Source organism: Platalea leucorodia (assembly GCF_965183815.1).
Source record: "Platalea leucorodia genome assembly, chromosome: 8".
Taxonomy (NCBI): domain Eukaryota; kingdom Metazoa; phylum Chordata; class Aves; order Pelecaniformes; family Threskiornithidae; genus Platalea; species Platalea leucorodia.
Genome location: NC_138830.1, coordinates 24,432,325 through 24,449,479, shown reverse-complemented (window position 1 = coordinate 24,449,479; position 17,155 = coordinate 24,432,325). Strand labels below are relative to the sequence as shown.

At 49.5% G+C, this 17,155-nt stretch overlaps 1 protein-coding gene across 1 annotated transcript in view; it reads right to left on the bottom strand.

Annotated features, from left to right (window-relative positions):
- The window catches only part of LOC309594127 (pinopsin-like), a gene marked incomplete at both ends in the record, with an annotated part of 28,200 nt that extends 14,897 nt beyond the window's left edge, over nucleotides 1–13,303 (bottom strand). Inside the window, 2 exons of the mRNA XM_082319433.1 lie at nucleotides 9,033–9,361; nucleotides 12,961–13,303. Coding sequence (XP_082175559.1) covers nucleotides 9,033–9,361; nucleotides 12,961–13,303 — 672 coding nt within the window. The remainder of the gene's footprint in view (nucleotides 1–9,032; nucleotides 9,362–12,960) is intronic.
- Between the last annotated feature and the right edge of the window lie 3,852 nt (nucleotides 13,304–17,155).

Genomic DNA, 17,155 nt, shown 5'->3' with positions numbered 1-17,155 from the left:
CTTTCCCTGCTCAAGGTTTCTGGTCTCACCTACACTGCCCCTGTGCCCACTTCTTGCCCAAGTAGAGATTCAAGAGCAAATGTCTATGAATTACACAGCTAAGAGATGGCACCCTCTCTTCTAAGGGCATGTGAAAATGCAAAGAACTCTTCCACCAGTTGAATATTTTTTTGTTATTGGAGCTTGATAACAGTCCACCTAAGTGATCTATTTTTCCAGCCAAACATTTCCTTTTTCCCTGCCTTTTTCCTATGCTGTTTTACCTTTCACTCCCTCAGTTATCGAGGCACAGTTTGTGCTGACCTGAGCATCTCATAGCTTTTGGAGTGCTGTAGAGACTTCTACCTCACTCGGCTGTGCAACACGGGAAGGGAACCAGATGACAAATATTATGACCATTCATGATGTGCAGAACATCTTGTGCTCCCAAATCCCACTAATGCTTATGCATCAAATTGTATTTAAAAACACGCAACTTCAACCCTAAATGCAGTATATGTTCATATACCTTAATGAGCTGGGTTTATGCCAGAATAGCCCAAGTTTGCCTGTTCATACGGAAGGGACACTAACAGCTCCCTTTTGGTGGGTCCAAATAAAACATTTGACCCTTGGGCTGTGCTCTCGGTGCTGCCCAGCTCTGAGTCAGGCAAAGATTTGCATCCACAAATCACCTTTTTACCAATAAATGAAGGCTGTGGAAAATCTCCTATGGTAAGTGTATTAACAAGAATGATACTGTGGAAATTTGGCCAAAAGCACTTAAAGCTGACCATAACCAAAAGAAGGTGGTCTCAGGCTGTGTCCCATTGGAAGGGGATAACACAGCCCCTGCTTCATTGCGCAGGCAGAGGGACCTGGCCCCACCGTTACTGACTGCTTTCTGGAAGCCACAGTTTCCAATATTAACACAGACCTCTGCCGAAGCTTATAGGGAGGCAAGAGGGGAGAGAGAGAAGAAATCCATTTTCATCCGCTGTGCTGATGTCTTTCACCTCTGCTGTAGTAATTTTTCTCATCTCTGAGAGGGCTTGGAAGGTGCCAGATGAGTAATAGTAAGGGCCTTGTGCTGTGCAAGGGAGAGAGCTCTGTGGCTCGGGCATCCCCTCAAAGTGCTCACGGCATCCTCTCGCACTCACCTCTGTCCTCACAAGGGTGGACCATGTTATTTAAGATTAAAATTCAAATCTAAATTCAGTTCCTCACTTGCCATTATAGACATAGAGGGCCCCATAACTGTAAGGAGAGGTCTTGTAATCACTAGAAGGGGTTTATGATTAATTCTAGATATCAGAATATTAAAATAATTCATCATGGTTGATGTTTGCAAAAGCTTGAGTACCAAGTGCAGGCATGGCGCAGCACTGCTGGGAGGTTTCTGGGTTCTAAGCGTTGCCTCGTCCTTCTCTTATTGTTTTCTGTAACACAACGGGTGTTCTTCTAGTCTTTGGGGCGCTTAACTGTGTAAAGCAGAAAATATTTATAGTTCAAGGGAAGCATGTCCTTTGGAGTTATTAATCTGCATCTCATCTGTCAGTGAGAATGAATATTAAAATACTTATATAAACTACTTATATTTACACTGGTTTGGTTCCCCTCCTTCTGTATCTTTCTTTGATGCTTTAATCAGTAATGACTGCGATGATAGCACATTCTTCTCATTGAGAGTGGAGGTTTTCTCAAACATTATGTGATTTCTAGATATAAAATCAAATATTAGCAGAATAGGAGCCTCAGGATATGTTCACCCAAGGCTGTCCAGAGCGTCCTTGGGGTGTCCAGCCTGGCAGGGTCAGTCCTGGCACACAGCAAAGCCCAGACCTGGTGGCTGCTGCCAGCCATGAGGAAGGGTGTCCTAGTGCCTCCCCTCCTAGGGGAGCGGGGCACCCTGCACCGGTCTCCCAAAGAGCACAGGCAATAGCTGTGCTCCAAGGTGGGTATGTTTTAACAGCAAATTAATGGAATTAATGCTAGTGTATGTGATAATAGCCAAGTACATCTGTATAGCAGCTCAATGCTGATGTGCACTCTTAAGCGGGACCCTTGCATTTGCAGGATATCTCAGAGCAGACTCTCGGGCTCCTCTGTGTGGAGTGTTTGCAGTGCTAAACCTCTTCTCCCAGGGAAGAGGGAGCCGTCTCTGTGAATTCAGAGAGCTGGTGATGTGGTGGTGTGCCTGTTGTATCTTCAGTATTCTGTATATATATAAATACTGTATTCTACAGTATTTGATCATTTGGGGGTGAAACCTGGCTGCTATCATGGAAAACCCGTGGTGTTTGGGGTAGAGCTGCATTAGGCTTGAAATGGCTTCGCGCTCCAGCTTAGTGTTCGCTCTCCTTTCAGTCCCCTGCAGATCTACCCATAGTTGTCTGAGCTCGCAGAGCAAGTGGGAGCCCTTTGGGTGCAGGCTTACTGTTGGGGCAGAGGAGGTCAGTCACAGTCCTCCTGTAAGGGTGAGGCACTGAGTCTCACTCCCAGACTTGAATTTTTGTTATATTTTTCTCTTCCAAGCCTTGAAGACCAGTCATTAGACCGAGGACTGATGGGTGAGAGGGTGTTCTCTCAAGGCAACTGCTAATGAGAGATAATTTGCATTTGCCTTGCTAACTTAGGGGGATTTTAACCAGTGCTTCAAGGACTGCTGTGAGGGGTGTTTCTGTAGAAAGAGATAGGTGGGGGCTCACTCATTTGCTGAGCCTCCTCATTAATTTTTGTTTTGCCTGGTGATAAAATGACTTAGTTCTGGGGGCAGATTTCTCCCTTCTCTTTCCCACAGCACACTTTCCCTGCAGGCTAGGTGGTCGTGGGGTGAAACTCAGGGCAGTGATGGGGCAGAGAACAGGATGGACAGAAATGCTGCCTGGTAGGTAGCACAGCAAGGGATGCGAGCCTGGGCTGGCCCTGCAGTCCTGCGATACCCAAGAGTATCACGAAGAGCCAGTGGAGGAGGAAAATGTGGTTTCTGGCGCTGGCGGGTGACTGTGCTCTGGGAAGAAGGAAAGCGCAGCTCAGCCTGCGGGGCACGGCTGCTCCCTGCTGTCCTGCAGGGTGAAAGTGCTGTGCGAAACTTGGCTTCCCTAACTGCAAATGCTTGAAAACTTCACTTCGGAGTTTTTGATGCGCCTGCTGAAAAATATTTGAGCTAGAGGGGAAAAAAAAAAAAATGGTTCACAGCTGCTTTGTTTTCAACTAGAAAAATTCTTAGTGTGTTCATCAGGTAAGTGACTGCTGTTGGACAAATCTCCGCTGCACGCAAACACAGTGGCAGAGCACCAGGTACGTCCCCCCCAGCGTTTTGGAGAAGCCAAAGGACAGTCGCTCTGCCCTGCCTTCAAAGCAAAGTCCTGTGGGGAATCACAGTACCCAGGGGTCGCCCCTTGCTTCAGAGCCACCATGTGGCCTATGGCTCTCATTGTACGTGTATTTTGTGTTCACATAGATGTCTGATTTTCCAGTGCCCATGGATATTGCTGCTAATGGAAGAGTTCCTTCAGCTCTGAGAAGGAGCACTTACTGCAGGGGAACCTGCAGCAGAGATGAACCGAGTATGGGCAGCTCTAATGAGCAGAGCTCCTGCTACCGTTCAAGTGGGAAAATATAAAAGCATCCCACAGTTGTGTTTTCACTGGGATCAAAGTCAAATGAAGCAAAGAAAACCAATTCCTTGGTTATTTTGTGTGTGGGTAGATTTTCTTGTAATCACTGGGACTGTTACTACAGGCTCCTCTGGGATCAGCTGTCTTAAGACTGATTTCTCTTATCTGGCATCTGAAGTGTTTCAGTGCTTAAGCTTTAATGCTTCCTGCCTTTGGGAATGTGCTTGTCTCACATCCCCAGTTCAGTCTCAATGTGTTCTGGGTAAGCACTGCAGCAGCATTAATAATTGTCTAGATAAATGCTTGAGGACCAGTGTAATTACCCTTTCCTCTTCTTGCCAGTGGAAGGGAATTGCTGGCAAGCAGTGCTGTTTTCCCCGTTCCTCTACCCAAGCTGTACAAAACTATTACCCCAACATTAGAAACTGTTGGACTCGCTAATCAACATAATGAAATGAATATGTAACGCATCAAATGCCTTGCTGCTTTTCTTTTTCCTTTCCATAACACTTGAGGGACCACAGGGGCAGAGGGCTGATGGAAACCATGCCCAGATGCTGGCTTTTCCTGCCTTGCCTGTGATTACTGCTGGAGCGAGGGCCCCCGAGGGTGCGACAAGAAGGGGAACTGAAAGTCTGGAAACTGGTCAGATTTGGAGTCTGAGGTGAAAGAGCTCCCTTAAACCTCAGGAGCTTTGCATCACTGCACTTATGGTAGATTCACGCTGATGCAACTCAACTCAGGGCAGGAGTCTGAGTGGAAAAGCAGAGTATTGAGCCCATGTACTAATCTCCTAGGATGAACCATGGTCAATAATTTGGAGGCAAGACTTCAGATTAATTTGTCTGATGACAGAAGAGTAACCTGTCAGTGAATTAAGGAAAAAAAATCCACACTGTAATATAATGACATAAAAGCTGGAATCGATTATATTTGCATTCTGACAATTCATGTGAGAGGAATCTGCTGAGCTTGTCAAAGACGCTGAATAATGACTTTTTAACCCCTGTGCTCAACAAGTCATTTATTTTCAACAAACACTTTTAAGGTCTCGCGTGCTGACTACAGCTATTTTGAAACCTGGCAGCAGAATGATTGTCTCCTGCAAGTTTCATGGATGCAATGGGGGAATCACTGCCTGTTTGCTGCTTTCAGTGAGCTGGTTATTTCCAACAGGGGACTTGGGATGCAGACCATGTTTGAGGAGACAGTTTACCCAAGCAGGTATGTACTTGGAACCTTTACACCCCATGCCCCATAAGGCTGGGCATGCTGGTGAAACAGGAATGGCCATAAAGATCTCTTGCTTCTCCAGGACATCCAAGAGCTCAGGGTGAACCTGACGCTGGCTATGAAGTAGTTGTACTAGAAGAAATCCCAAACTATTGTTTTTGGTAGCCTATGAATTGTCTGCATCGCTGAAGTTGTCTTTGAGAGTCTTGTCCATGCGCACTGTTTCTGCTGGCTACAATGGTTTTGAAGCAGTAATACAATAGACACGACCAAGCTTTTCAAACAAGCACAGGGCTATGGATGGAGGACGCATCCAGCTTTCCTGCACTGCCCAGCTTCACATCCCAGAGGGTTTCCCCAGCTGTGAGCAGCCACCTGCATACTTCACCCTGAGCACTGAAACGGGTTAGCCCAACATCCTCGAACCCTGCTCAGGCTCCTAGGACCTCCTAGGGCACCAGGCTACGGGAAATAAGAAGGGGTTGTTGGATTTGCTTTTCAGTTGCTCACAGCTTGCTCAGGGGTGGTTGCTGGCTGTCTCCCAGGTTCTGTTTCATTTCTGTCATTTTTGCGAACTTCTAATTCGATCTGAGCTGAGGGATTACAGCTTCCCTGCTGCGGCACGTAGCGTGGATGAGATCCTGTGTACTTATCTGAAGCTACATACTTAGCTATAAGGGAAATAACATGCTCTCGAGACTCTGCTAGCAAAACTAAGGCAATTATAAAGCATCTTTGCTCTTTGCAGCAAAACCCATTTGGCAGGTTTCCGCTAGCAGCTCCGATATGGGAATGGGACTGGCCCTGGGAGGCAAAGCCGGCTCTTGCCATCCCGCCGAGGTGCTGCGGTGAAGCCCCCCACGCAGGAACCTCAGGAAGGAGAGGTAAACCCTCACACCTGGCTGCCTGCCGCCGCACAACTTCATCGAGCTTTCGCAGCCCAACAGCCTCCCCCCGGGTAAAGCAGCTGCCTTTGCTTTCACCTGGGTCCTGCACAGTGCTTCACAGGGAAGGTATGAAATCCATATGAAAACAAAAAGGCTTCTCAGAAGGGAGATAATTAAGAGGAAAGTTCAATGTATTTGGGAACCTAAATACCCATCATTTTCTAAAGGTTGTTTTCAGTATTCAGATTTATTGTCAACAGCATGCTGTACTATGTTCAAGTTCCTTTGGTATTCATTTGAAATGGCTCAGAGCAAACCCTTCCCTCTGGCCATTGCCTGCCAGCCTGAAATGAGACTTGGGGGCAACAATGGGTCCGCTCTTAGTGGTGATAATTTTCTTCAGGTTTAAGGAAACTGTGAGCTTGAAGCAAGATGGTAGGATCTGTCAGCTGCTTGCAAGCAGCACAGGAGAATGTGAGAGCCTGGACTGATTTCCAAGATTTTAAGCATCCCTGCATATCTTCTTGTAATGACAATCATGTCAGAAAACAGAGCATGAAAATACAAATGTCAAGCAAAAAGATATGATTTTTCATGCCTGGCTGAAACCAAACACCCTGATCTCCCAGTACAGTTTTACTCCTGTAAGTGGTGCAGATAACCTCAGTTAAGGGAAGGTATTCACGGCAGCAGTTGAAAGCATGGCAAAAGGGTTACAGAGTATTGCCTATAATTTGAGATCTTCTAAAAGCACAAATGTCTGTTGTTCAATTCCTTAAATATTTAGCTTGCATGTGAAGTTTATTTTGTTCAGTCTTTTTTTCCTCCTTCTAACACATGCCAGGGGTTTTGCTGTTTCTGCACCTTGTGGCTGTGGGGAAAGCTGAGCGACAGTGCAACTGGCCGGGAGAAGCCTGTGTCAGCAATGGGCACGCTGCCTGAGCCCAGGGGCTCGCTGCCCCTGCAGAACCACTGCCTCCTGGCTTCCCCTTGCTCCCCGGCTTCCGGAACGAGCTCCGCAGCACCCAGCCCTCCATGCTCGGCTGTGCCTAGGGGTGTCCGGCAGCACCATCTGCTTTTGACTTTCCCTCTTTGTGGAAACCCCCCCTTTGTGGAAGGATAACTCCGATCCAGACCAAGGTGTGTGTCTGGCAAATCAGGTATGATGATATGGTAGAGGCTGAGCCTCAGAACCGGCTCTTCTCCGGCATGCTGGGGCTTCAGGAGCCCCATCCTGCAGAGTCATGCAAAAAATACGTCATGTGTGCAGACTTTGCACAAACTGCAGAAAAATGGCTCTTTCCCTTCTGAGAATAATTTTCATGTTATTTCCCAGAATGTTTCCCATGTTTTGGGGTCCCTGCAGGACCAGACAGCCCAGGAAAGGCAGCTCCTGACCTTCACACTCATCACCCCTGGTAAAGGGTCCAATAGCCCCTTGCCACTGCCCTGTCCCCTTTCCATGCCACTGCGGTCACTGGAGGACCAGTTCATATCACTGAAGGGGTCCCATCACTCACTGAGTTTGCAGAGGGCTCTGCTAAAGCTGCTGAGTCCTGCTGCCACCTGAACCGGTGGCATACTAATGCTCACCCTGATGAGAGTGTCCATATCTGTCCTCAAGACAGATAGCATCTCCGAGGCCTAAAATTCACTTGTTATGTGATGGATGCATCAGTGAGAAGAGTATTTAGTATGAAAACTTACACTCTTCAGTGCTTCCACCTCAGTGCAGCCCCAGCAGAAATAAAGACTCTGCCAACGTATCGGACAGTACAACCTTCCCGCAGGGAACAACTCTCTGTTCAGGTTTTCTTGCTTTTTCTTGCCCATGGAGGAACTTTGGAGACAAAGAGCCTCTCCTACAGGCACTACCTACTCTGGCCTTGACTGCTGTGACTGGCTTGCAACAAGCAGCACCTCTTAACTAGTTTTTGTACCTTCAAAAGATGGAAAAAACAGAGTCCTGTGAGAGCCAGCCCCCCGCCTGCACACAGGGGACAGGTCCGTGGTGGTGCAGGAGCAGCCGGTGTTCACAGCAAAGGGCGACCAAAGAGGACTGAGCTTGCTGGGGGGAACAAAAGGTATTTGTAACGAGACAACAGGCTAGGAAAGGCTGAGAAGGATTAACTCAAACATCTCCACTGATTTGATTTAATTCTGCCCAAAGTCCCAGAGCAATAATAAGTTTAAGTTAAATGTTTACATCTGCAAATGTGTCTCATAGAGTGATTTTATCTAATTCCCTCTTATCTTTCAGGCGCTCGCTGCACAAGCTGAGACAAAGTCAGGTCTCATAGCACTGCGGAGCTCGTGCCCAGCCTAGGGTTGGCTCCCGAGGCACGGGGGCCAAGCGTGGGGCTGCGTAGGGTGGCAAATGCTCACTTTATGCCGGGGAAGAGCAGGTGGCCTGGCCTGAGCTGCCTGGTCCTTGCCTGCCCAGTCCTTGCCGGCCCGCAGGCTGGTCCCTGATAGAGGGGCTGCCACACTCGTGGGTCCTCTCCCAGCGTCGCCATGCCACGAGCAGGCAGTGCTGGTGCATCGCTCCCTAGGACTCGTGGCTAAATGCAGATGCTATTCACAAGAAAACAAAAACTTCTGCTTCAGCATTTCCAGGTGCCTGACAGTGGCAGCCCTGACAGTGTTCCGTACCAAATGCTGCATTGAGTGGGTTAGCACTATTAAAAGCAAATATCTCTTATCATGGGCATTTATGGATTGGCTTTGTTTTGTGTACAAGGGGTAAGCTTCACAGCACAGGACTGCCTTACAGTTTGTATTTGCTAAAGTCCAGCTTCTTGTTTTGTCTGGATCCTGCCAGCAGCTGGATTATATATGACTTTTCTTTTTAGCACCCTTTTTTGCAGGGTTCACTCTTACGCTTTCAGAGAAGAAGCACTGATCTCCTGAAATCACAGCTCCCATGCCCTCCGCTGATCGTACAGCCGCTGAACCTGCAGGTGATGCTCACCTCTCCATTGGCTTGCTGCAGAATTAAGTCCTAGGACCAATCTCATCAAGATAGGTAAGTCCCTCCTTATTTTAATTTGGGGTAATCAGGAGTATCTTAAGTGGTCTGGCAAACTTCCCACATCTGTGAAGCTGTCATAGGGACTTCCAGCTGCTCACACTTGAGTGTGACTTCGAAAGCCCTGGTAGACTGGAGCCTGTCACCAGGACAGTCACAGGAGGGCTAGTTTCCAAGGGTGGCAGCGCATCTGCAGCAGAGAAGTTATAATGGTGGAACATGGTGGTCACTGGTTTCTGCTTGGCTTGGGGTCCCAGTAAAAAGGCAGCTGAGGAATCTACTTACCTGCCTTATAGCACACAGCAGCTTCCCGTACGAATAAACAATAATGACAAAAGGGATTAGAAGGCAAAAGATGAACAGACATATGATGTAGGATGCGTTGTTAGCGTCCCTTGAATGCCAGTTCACGGAGCACGTTGTCCCTGGTCCTTCTGGCCCATAACTGCTCCAGCCAAAAAGGGGGGGTGCAGTCCAGACCAAGGAGTATGTCCAGGACAGGACGATGCCTGTCCATGTTTTCCTGTAGTTTGTGGTATCGGCCTCTGTTGTTCCCGTCATGGTGCAGTAACGCTCATAAGAAAGTACAGCCAGGGAGATGAGCGAGACGATGCCTGTATCAAAACATGCATTTGTATTAGCAGAAATGGCTGAATTAAGGCTTTGAGCTATCTCCCGAAGCGGTACTTCAAGCTAAAGATGAGGCTGATGGCAGTGGCTTTGGAAACCCGGTGAGCAAGGACTGGGGCTGGAGGTGTCCCCCTAAGAGCGAGAGGTGCTGAGAGCCTGACCTCACTCACCAAAAGCTGGGGAGTCTTCAAACGTGTGTCCAGCCAAAGCAAGTCTGTTATAAGCACTGATAATTAAGCGCATCTGTCTGCATGTATACATATGTGTGTGTGTAACCTGCAGCAAAATCCTGGTTTCTCTATCAGGTTTGGTATTGGTGCACCTGTAAGACTTAATGATTAAAGATTAATAGCTATATTTTCCCAAAGTCCAGGGCTTATCCAGCTTCACAGGCTTCCTTAGGCATCACTGCTTCTGCTTGAAATGATAACATTGGCTCTTTGCTTCCTGGGATTTATGCTTTCTCCCAGATATCTTTTTTTTTTTTTTTTTTCCCCTGCAGAAAAAGTGTCTGAGGAACAATAAATGTCCATGCCCATCCTCTGATCTCCTCACACAACCTTCCCAGTCCTTGCCCTCTCCCCAGACGTTATGGTCTCCACGCACTTCTTGGATGTTTTCATACAGCCATATGAGTGCTGGAGACTCACACAAACCCCCCAGCCCTCTGCTGTGCTGGACCTCGAGAACGTGGCATTCTCACAACAGAAGGTATGGGAGCAAGGGCGGACAACACAGAGGAACAAAAGTTACTTTATGTATGAAATTTCAGTTGTTGGAGAGAAAAGATGGTTCTGTGAAAGTGGGAAGAGGGTGTGCATCACCAGAGGAACCTGCTTCAATAAAACTCCCGGTGTGAGCCAGGAGAGCTTTCCTTGCAGAGCGTCTGTCACTCCCAAGGAAACCACGAAGTCAAAATAAAGATCTGTGTCTCTCGGTGTTAGACCAGATAAAGTAGAGAGAGCGTAAGGAACACAGGTGCTTTGTTGCTCAGGTTTGAAACCTAACTCGACTCCAAGGGCAAGAACTGCAGCTCATTAAAGCAAAGCTTTTCAGATCTAAAGCATGAGGACAACTTTAACAGGCAGCAAAAATCCAAACCCTCTTCACAGAGCAAGGCACCTCTTCTGAGATGTGGAAAATGAAAGGTGCCCCTCTGCCTCTGCCAGCTCAAAAGTGCAGCAGCCTGAACCCCCCTCGGGGAAGCATGGCCCCCCACGTTTTTCATACAGATTTATTCCTGTGCGGTAACGAAGAAATGTAGATTAAAACAATGTCATGAAGCCTGCTGTGCCAGCAAGTGCCCTGGTGTGCCTCAGCACAGCTGTGCAGGGGGCGGGCAGCTCCTGAGCCCTTCCAGAGACATTTATGGGTCTCTTGCAATTGGGGTACTGCCAGCAGATACGAATGGGGCCAGAAAACACCTTAGTGGCAAATGGAAGATTTCTTCTGCATATAGTAATGCTGGGAAGGGGGACTTGTAATTTCTAACGCTGATATTAGAGTTTGTAATTTCCCCCCCACACACCTCCCAGCCTGCAATTTGGAAGTGATGCTGGCAGGTAACTGGGTATAGTTGGAGCTGCTGGTTAATGCTGACATACTCTGTTTAAACTTTCCTTCGTACATAAAGGTTTTACGTACACAAATGTGGCTTGCTACCCTGTGTAACTTTATCAGGGAGAGAGGCAGCAGCAAACACCTAAACCGCTGCTGCAAATGTGTCTTTAGAGTGGGTGTAAGCGGTGTGAGCGTCTCCCAAAGCAGCGGTGTGCAGCCTGGGCGCAATGCTAAGCTGGTGTCGTGGTTTAACCCCAGCCGGCAACTAAGCACCACACAGCCGCTCGCTCACTCCCCGCCGGTGGGATGGGGGAGGGAATCGGAAGGGCAAAAGGGAAAAAACTCGTGGGTTGAGATAAGAACAGTTTAATAACTAAAGTAAAAAAAAAGAACAGTAGTAATAGTAATAATAATAATAATAATAATAACCAAGAATAATAATACAATAGTAATACAAAGCAAGTGATACATTGTGCAATTGCTCACCACCTGCTGACCAATGCCCAGCACGTCCCCCAGGGAGCAATCGCTGCCCCCCAGCCAACTCCCCCAGTTTCTATACTGAGCATGATGCCATATGGTACGGCATAGCCCTTTGGCCGGTCTGGGCCAGCTGTCCTGGCTGTGCCCCCTCCCAGCTTCTTGTGCACCGGGCAGAGCATGGGGAGCTGAAAAGTCCTTGACCAGTGTGAGCGCCACTTAGCAACTACTTAGCACTACTTAGCAAGAACCAAAGCATGAGTGTGTTATCAGCATTGTTCTCATCCTAAACCCAAACCACAGCGCCATACTGGCTACCAAGAAGAAAATTAATGCTATCCCAGCTGAAACCAGGACAGCTGTTTTCCTCTGGTTGTTCAGGTCTGTTACTGATGGGCAGAGCGATGACTCTACTCCTAAAGCTTCTGACCTGTATGAGTGCTAGCTGGGGGAGAGCCCCACTGATGTGTGTCGGTGTCTGTAGTGTTAAAGTAGACTGGGAGAGATTTTCAGCACTGGGAAGCTTGAAAATATGAGATATTGTTAAACTTAGCTCAAAGTGACATTGCTCTAAACTTTTCTTTCTATAGTTTAGGAAACACTGCAGAGCTGGGAGGACGATGCAGGGGCAGGTCCGTGTACCTGCTGTCCCTGCAGCCCCCTTGCCATCTCCACCCCAGCGTGGGTCTCCCTCCTTGTGCCTGGCTGGCAGGTGAGGAAGGGGCTGGGTAAAGGCGGAGGGGCACAGAGGATGCTCCTTCCCGCTTACCACCTGCAAACATGTTTGCCTTGCCCGGAGTCACACCAGTCCCCAGGACCTGGAGCCCCGCACTCCCCTCCTGCATGTTGGGGTGCTCCCGGGGTCCCTCTGCACCGACGCTGCAGCTGCCCCACCATGCAGCACCCCGGCCTGGAGCCTTCCTCGGCCCCCGCCGCGCCCGCGCTGCCCGGGGCTGAGCACGGAGCCGGCGGCAGCAGCAGGGATGGGCAATGCCACCTGGGCCTGCCCAGCGCCGCCCGTGCCCGCTGCTGGCACCTGGGCTCAGGTCCGAAAGCCGCGGGATTTCAAAGGAATGACGGCTGTTGAGGCTCCGAGCTGTCCGCTCCTCGAGGAACTGTGAGAAACATGCACTTCGCAGCCTGAATAAGGAGTCATATTTAACGCTGCCTGGTGGGTTATAAGCTTTTTTCCAGAAAAACAAAAGTTGGGAGAATTTAACCCCAGTCCTGTGCCTTTTGCATCCTGGGGGAACAGCTGCCCACACCCAAACGTGCCCCGTCCCGCTGGCCCTGCTCCCCTGCGTGCCTGCCCTCAGACAAGCACCCACACGCCACGCTGCTGGCTTTGGGGCTCCTCACCCCCCGCTCCCCGGGGGCTGTCCCGTCCCCGTCCCCGTCCCCTCCCCGGGGGGAGGCTGCCGGGCGCAGCCTTGCCCTCCCCGCGGCGCGGAGCCGCCTCCCCTCCCTGGCTGCAGTCCCCCGCAGCCTCCCCCGCCTCCCTCCCCTCGGCCCCCGGCGCCGGTGCCGGGCGGGCCCCACTCACCGCAGAGGGCGTTGGCGAAGCCGTGCCAGGCGCAGGCGGCCCCCGGCGAGCCCCGGCCGCGGGCGGCAGCGGCCAGCCCCAGCGGGGTGCCCAGGGCGCAGACCAGCAGGTCGCTGAGGGCGATGTTGAGCAGCAGCAGGTTGATGGGGGAGCGCAGCGCCCGGTAGCGCCAGAAGAGCAGCAGCACCAGCAGGTTGCTGCAGAAGCCCAGGCTGCCCACGGCGCCCAGGCAGACCGCCGCCGCCAGCCGCCCCGAGGGGCTCAGGCACGGCCCCGGCTCCGGCCCCGGGCCGCCGGCCCCGGCCGCGGCCCCGCAGCTGGGAGCGGCGGCGGGCACCGGCATCCCCGCGGCGCTGCCGCCTCGCCCGCGCCGGGCATGGCAGCAGCCCGGTGCCGGCAGCCCCGCCGCCTCTGCCGGTCCCAGCGCCCCGGAGGGGGTTCTGCTTCGCTACGCTGAACGGGAGGGCGCGCTGGGTTTGCGCCGGCCGTGCTCCACCGTGTGGCCGTCAGCAGCTGGCTCCTCTCCGCTTCCCGCCCCGCTCGGCCCTCCGCGACCAGAGGGCTGAGACCGGGCGCGACCTCATCACAGGTGTGGGTCGGGAAAGCCGAGCCTGGCGCCGAGCGGCTGCTGCGCTGCGGGCCTGGGGGAGAGCGTCCTTCAGTGGTCTCCTGTCCTGTGCTGCACCCACAGCCGCTGCTGGGAGCCCACGGAGGCAGAGGCCGGTCTGGGGGATCTCACCATTGAGCAAAGTCTCATACTTCAGGGAGCTGCTGCAAGGCTGGGAATACAAATAAATTCAGATCAGAACAAAAAGAGGAGTCAGCTGCGTTTAGGCACCGAGTCACATGAAACACAAAATGCCCATAGCTATAGCACGAAGTGATCTATGTCTCAGCTTGGCCAGACAGAACCTTTCAGAGTAAAGCTGTGGAGAGCACGGGCTGATCCAGAAGCTCCTGTCGCTAACAGAAAGGGTAAAGCTTGAACTGCCAACCGGCCACAGAAGAAACTGTTTCTTATCAATTAAAATCTCTTAAAATCCATAGGGCCCTTCCTGTGACACAGCTGGGTTCTGGCTATACCCCACTCTGGGAAAGCAGAGCATCGTCTGGTGTCTTAATGTACTGTCCTGGGGGAAAAAAATCACACTGTTCTACTCGTAGGGGGTATTTTCTCTATGTTTGCAAATAAAAAGGGAATTTGTCTCATTTCCTGCAGCTTGGTTGCTAGGAGCAATTACTACTGAAAAGGAGAGTGTGAAGCGTTATTTTTTTTCCTCTCCTTTTTTCTCTTTTTATTGGATATTTATTACAAGGAGTAGGCAGTTCAGAGTATCTCTGCTTGAAATGAATTTTCAAGTTATTTTTAAAAAAAGCAAAAATCCGGACTTTGGGAAAGCCATCTGCCTCTTGCGTTCCCTCCGGGATGCTAAGGGTATGTTGGGTTAAGGATGGACGCGGTCCAGCAGAGTGCTGTTGTCTTCCTATCAGCATTTCTGAAGACCAAGAATGTAACTGGACAGGTAGCACAAGCAGTCAGTTGGTTTACCTAAGAGTATGTATTTAGATAAAAAATAAGGACAGAAAGTATCTGATCCTCAAACTTTTAATTGAAAAAAGAAACCTATGTCTGTATGATTTTATTGTGCTTACGTGCTAGGGTAGTAAAACTCTAGTTGATAGATAAGGCCAAAGTTAAGTCCTGATGAAGGTAAGGTGTTGTCTAGAGCATTTACCTCTGTCCCTGAGGGTGCAGCCTCCCAAAGGCTGATACTGGGAAATGGCTGCACCAGAGGATGATAAAATCCTGCCACCTCACTTCAGATAGCTTTCAATAATTATTGCTGATGGGTCTATTTTTTGGGGGGCCCACAAGTTTCTGTCTGCTTTTATAAAAAAATGTCTAATTCATTTCAGGATTTGTATGCCCCTATCTGTGTAGATAAGACGCAGCACTCCTCAGGGTGGGCTGCTTACAGAGGGCATTGCCTGCGCAGGCAGGCAAAGTGCTTTGCAAGCAGAAGTGAAGAAGATGATAGGCAGAGTTCACATGTGGCTGGCTGGTTGGATGCTCAAGAACACTAGCTAATCTGCATGGCCTGTGTGGAAACTATAATATAATGGTAAATATTAATAGAAGTAAAATAAATACTAATATAAGTAAAATTCAGGGCCAGCGTGTTTCTTAAAGGGAACTCTGATTACAAATGAAAAGAGGCTGCAGCCTCCCATGGCAATAAAGCCATTTCCACTGGCTTGAGATGTTTCAGACCATTTACTGAAAATGTGTCAAATATAATCATTTTGATAATAATACAAAATTGCTTTGAACTGACCATTTCATTTTAAGTAATGTGATTTTCTAGGTGAATATTGTGAAGTAGGAATTTTCACTGCCTACTAAAACAAAACCCAACAAGAGAACATATTGGATGTGAAATTGTATTCTGAAAAGTAAATCCGTTAAAAACATCTCTTGAGATTTCACATTTATTTCTAGGTAATTCCTACCCGTTTTTCAGAGGAGAAGCAAGTTTCACCAGGAGCTGTGCAATTTCAGCCAAGTTCCCAGATGATCAAACAAATGTGCTGCTGCGCAGCGCCTTTCCTGAAAATGAGATGCCAAGTCCCTTTGCTGTGTTAAGTAGTAAGTGAAGAGGAAAGCAAAGGAATGAGAGATTTAGGCAAGGCAGAAAGATAGCAAAGGAGCATTTTGCAATTTGCAGAGTGGAAAACTGGGCTGCCTGTCTAGGACCTGTGGCTGAGCATCCTCGGTTGCTCTCATTTTGAGGGTCCAGTCTGCATCCCTGGCTATTCTAATCCCCTGATCACGTCCCACTGCGATACAGCCTGTGGGACTTATTTTCCTAAATTCTGTTCTTGTCATTGACTTGGGAACTTAGTGGCACAGAAATCTCTTTAGATACCTAAGAGCCTGCAGCTTATTGATTTTCAGCTGGGTGGAAATATCAAGGTGCTGAAGTTCCTTTGAGGAGCAAGTCTTGGATTTTGAAGGCAGAAGAAAGGTATTGGCAATGCTAAATGCATTTATCTTGATGACAGCTCTTTGGGGTTGTTTCAGGAAGGGTGAATTCTAGTTAAAAAAATTGCAATAGGAACAGTCAAGAGGGAAATGTCATTTGTTGACAAAAAAAAACAGCTTCTGCTTCTGGCTTAACAGCAGAGTTTCACCAGTTGAGGGGCGAAGGATGGGCTGCAGCTTGGAAGAGCTGCTTGCAAAACCAGTAATTTTGCAGCCCTAAATTCAGTAAGATGCGGGGATTTCTCAGTGCTGGAGCCAGCAGCAGCTCTCTGTGGCACCATGCAGAGATGGCTTGCCCGACAGGACCTTCTGCCGGGGTGCGAGTGGGCCCCAGGGAGGGCAACTCGGGTGGGGGGCACAGCTGGCCGGGGGGCAGCCCTGCCACTGCTGCCCACAGTCCCTTCCTCAGGAAGGGGGTGGCTGTGCCGGAGGGGACACGGACATAGGACAATTCATCCCTTTTCCAGGTCTCCCCTGCTCTGCAGAGACGGTGTAATACATAGTTTTTACAATGCAAATTTATGTATTAGACGGTTTCTGAGCTAGGCTAGAGCTGGTACGTGGCGAGGAGCAGGGTGCCATTTCGGTGCTGGGGGAGCAGCAGAAGTGCCTGCTGAGAGCGTCAAAAGCATTTCCATCAGTCTTTGCTGGGAGCAAAAAAAATACACCCATATAGTCTCAATGCTTTCTCTCTCTGCTTCATCGCTGATCTACTAGGGATCTTTTCCATCCTTCCTGATGTGAATAAAGAAATAATACACTTGTCCTGAGATCTTTGCACCTCCCTGCCTTAATTTAGGATTAATTTATGTACAATGAGAGCTCTGTTATGAATGTGATGGGATGATTTGTGAGTTTTTCTGGCAATGCCCCTGCCCTCCGGGTTGGGCCGGGACCCCGTGCCCTGGGTGGGAGCATCTCTGGCCCTGCCTGGTGCCGGGGGGCTGTGGTGCGGGCGCTGGGGGCACCCTGGGGACACGTTCCACCCTTCTGGTATGGCACTTGGCGTACAATTTTGGGGGTAAGTCAGAAGTAAATTTAGGACATATTTTCAAGCAGAAGTGCATCTGATTTAACTTCAATTCTCTTTTCCATTTTATTTAAAAAAAGGCCTGTTTTGCTGCTGAGCTGCCGCAGCAGTGGTGTGTCCAG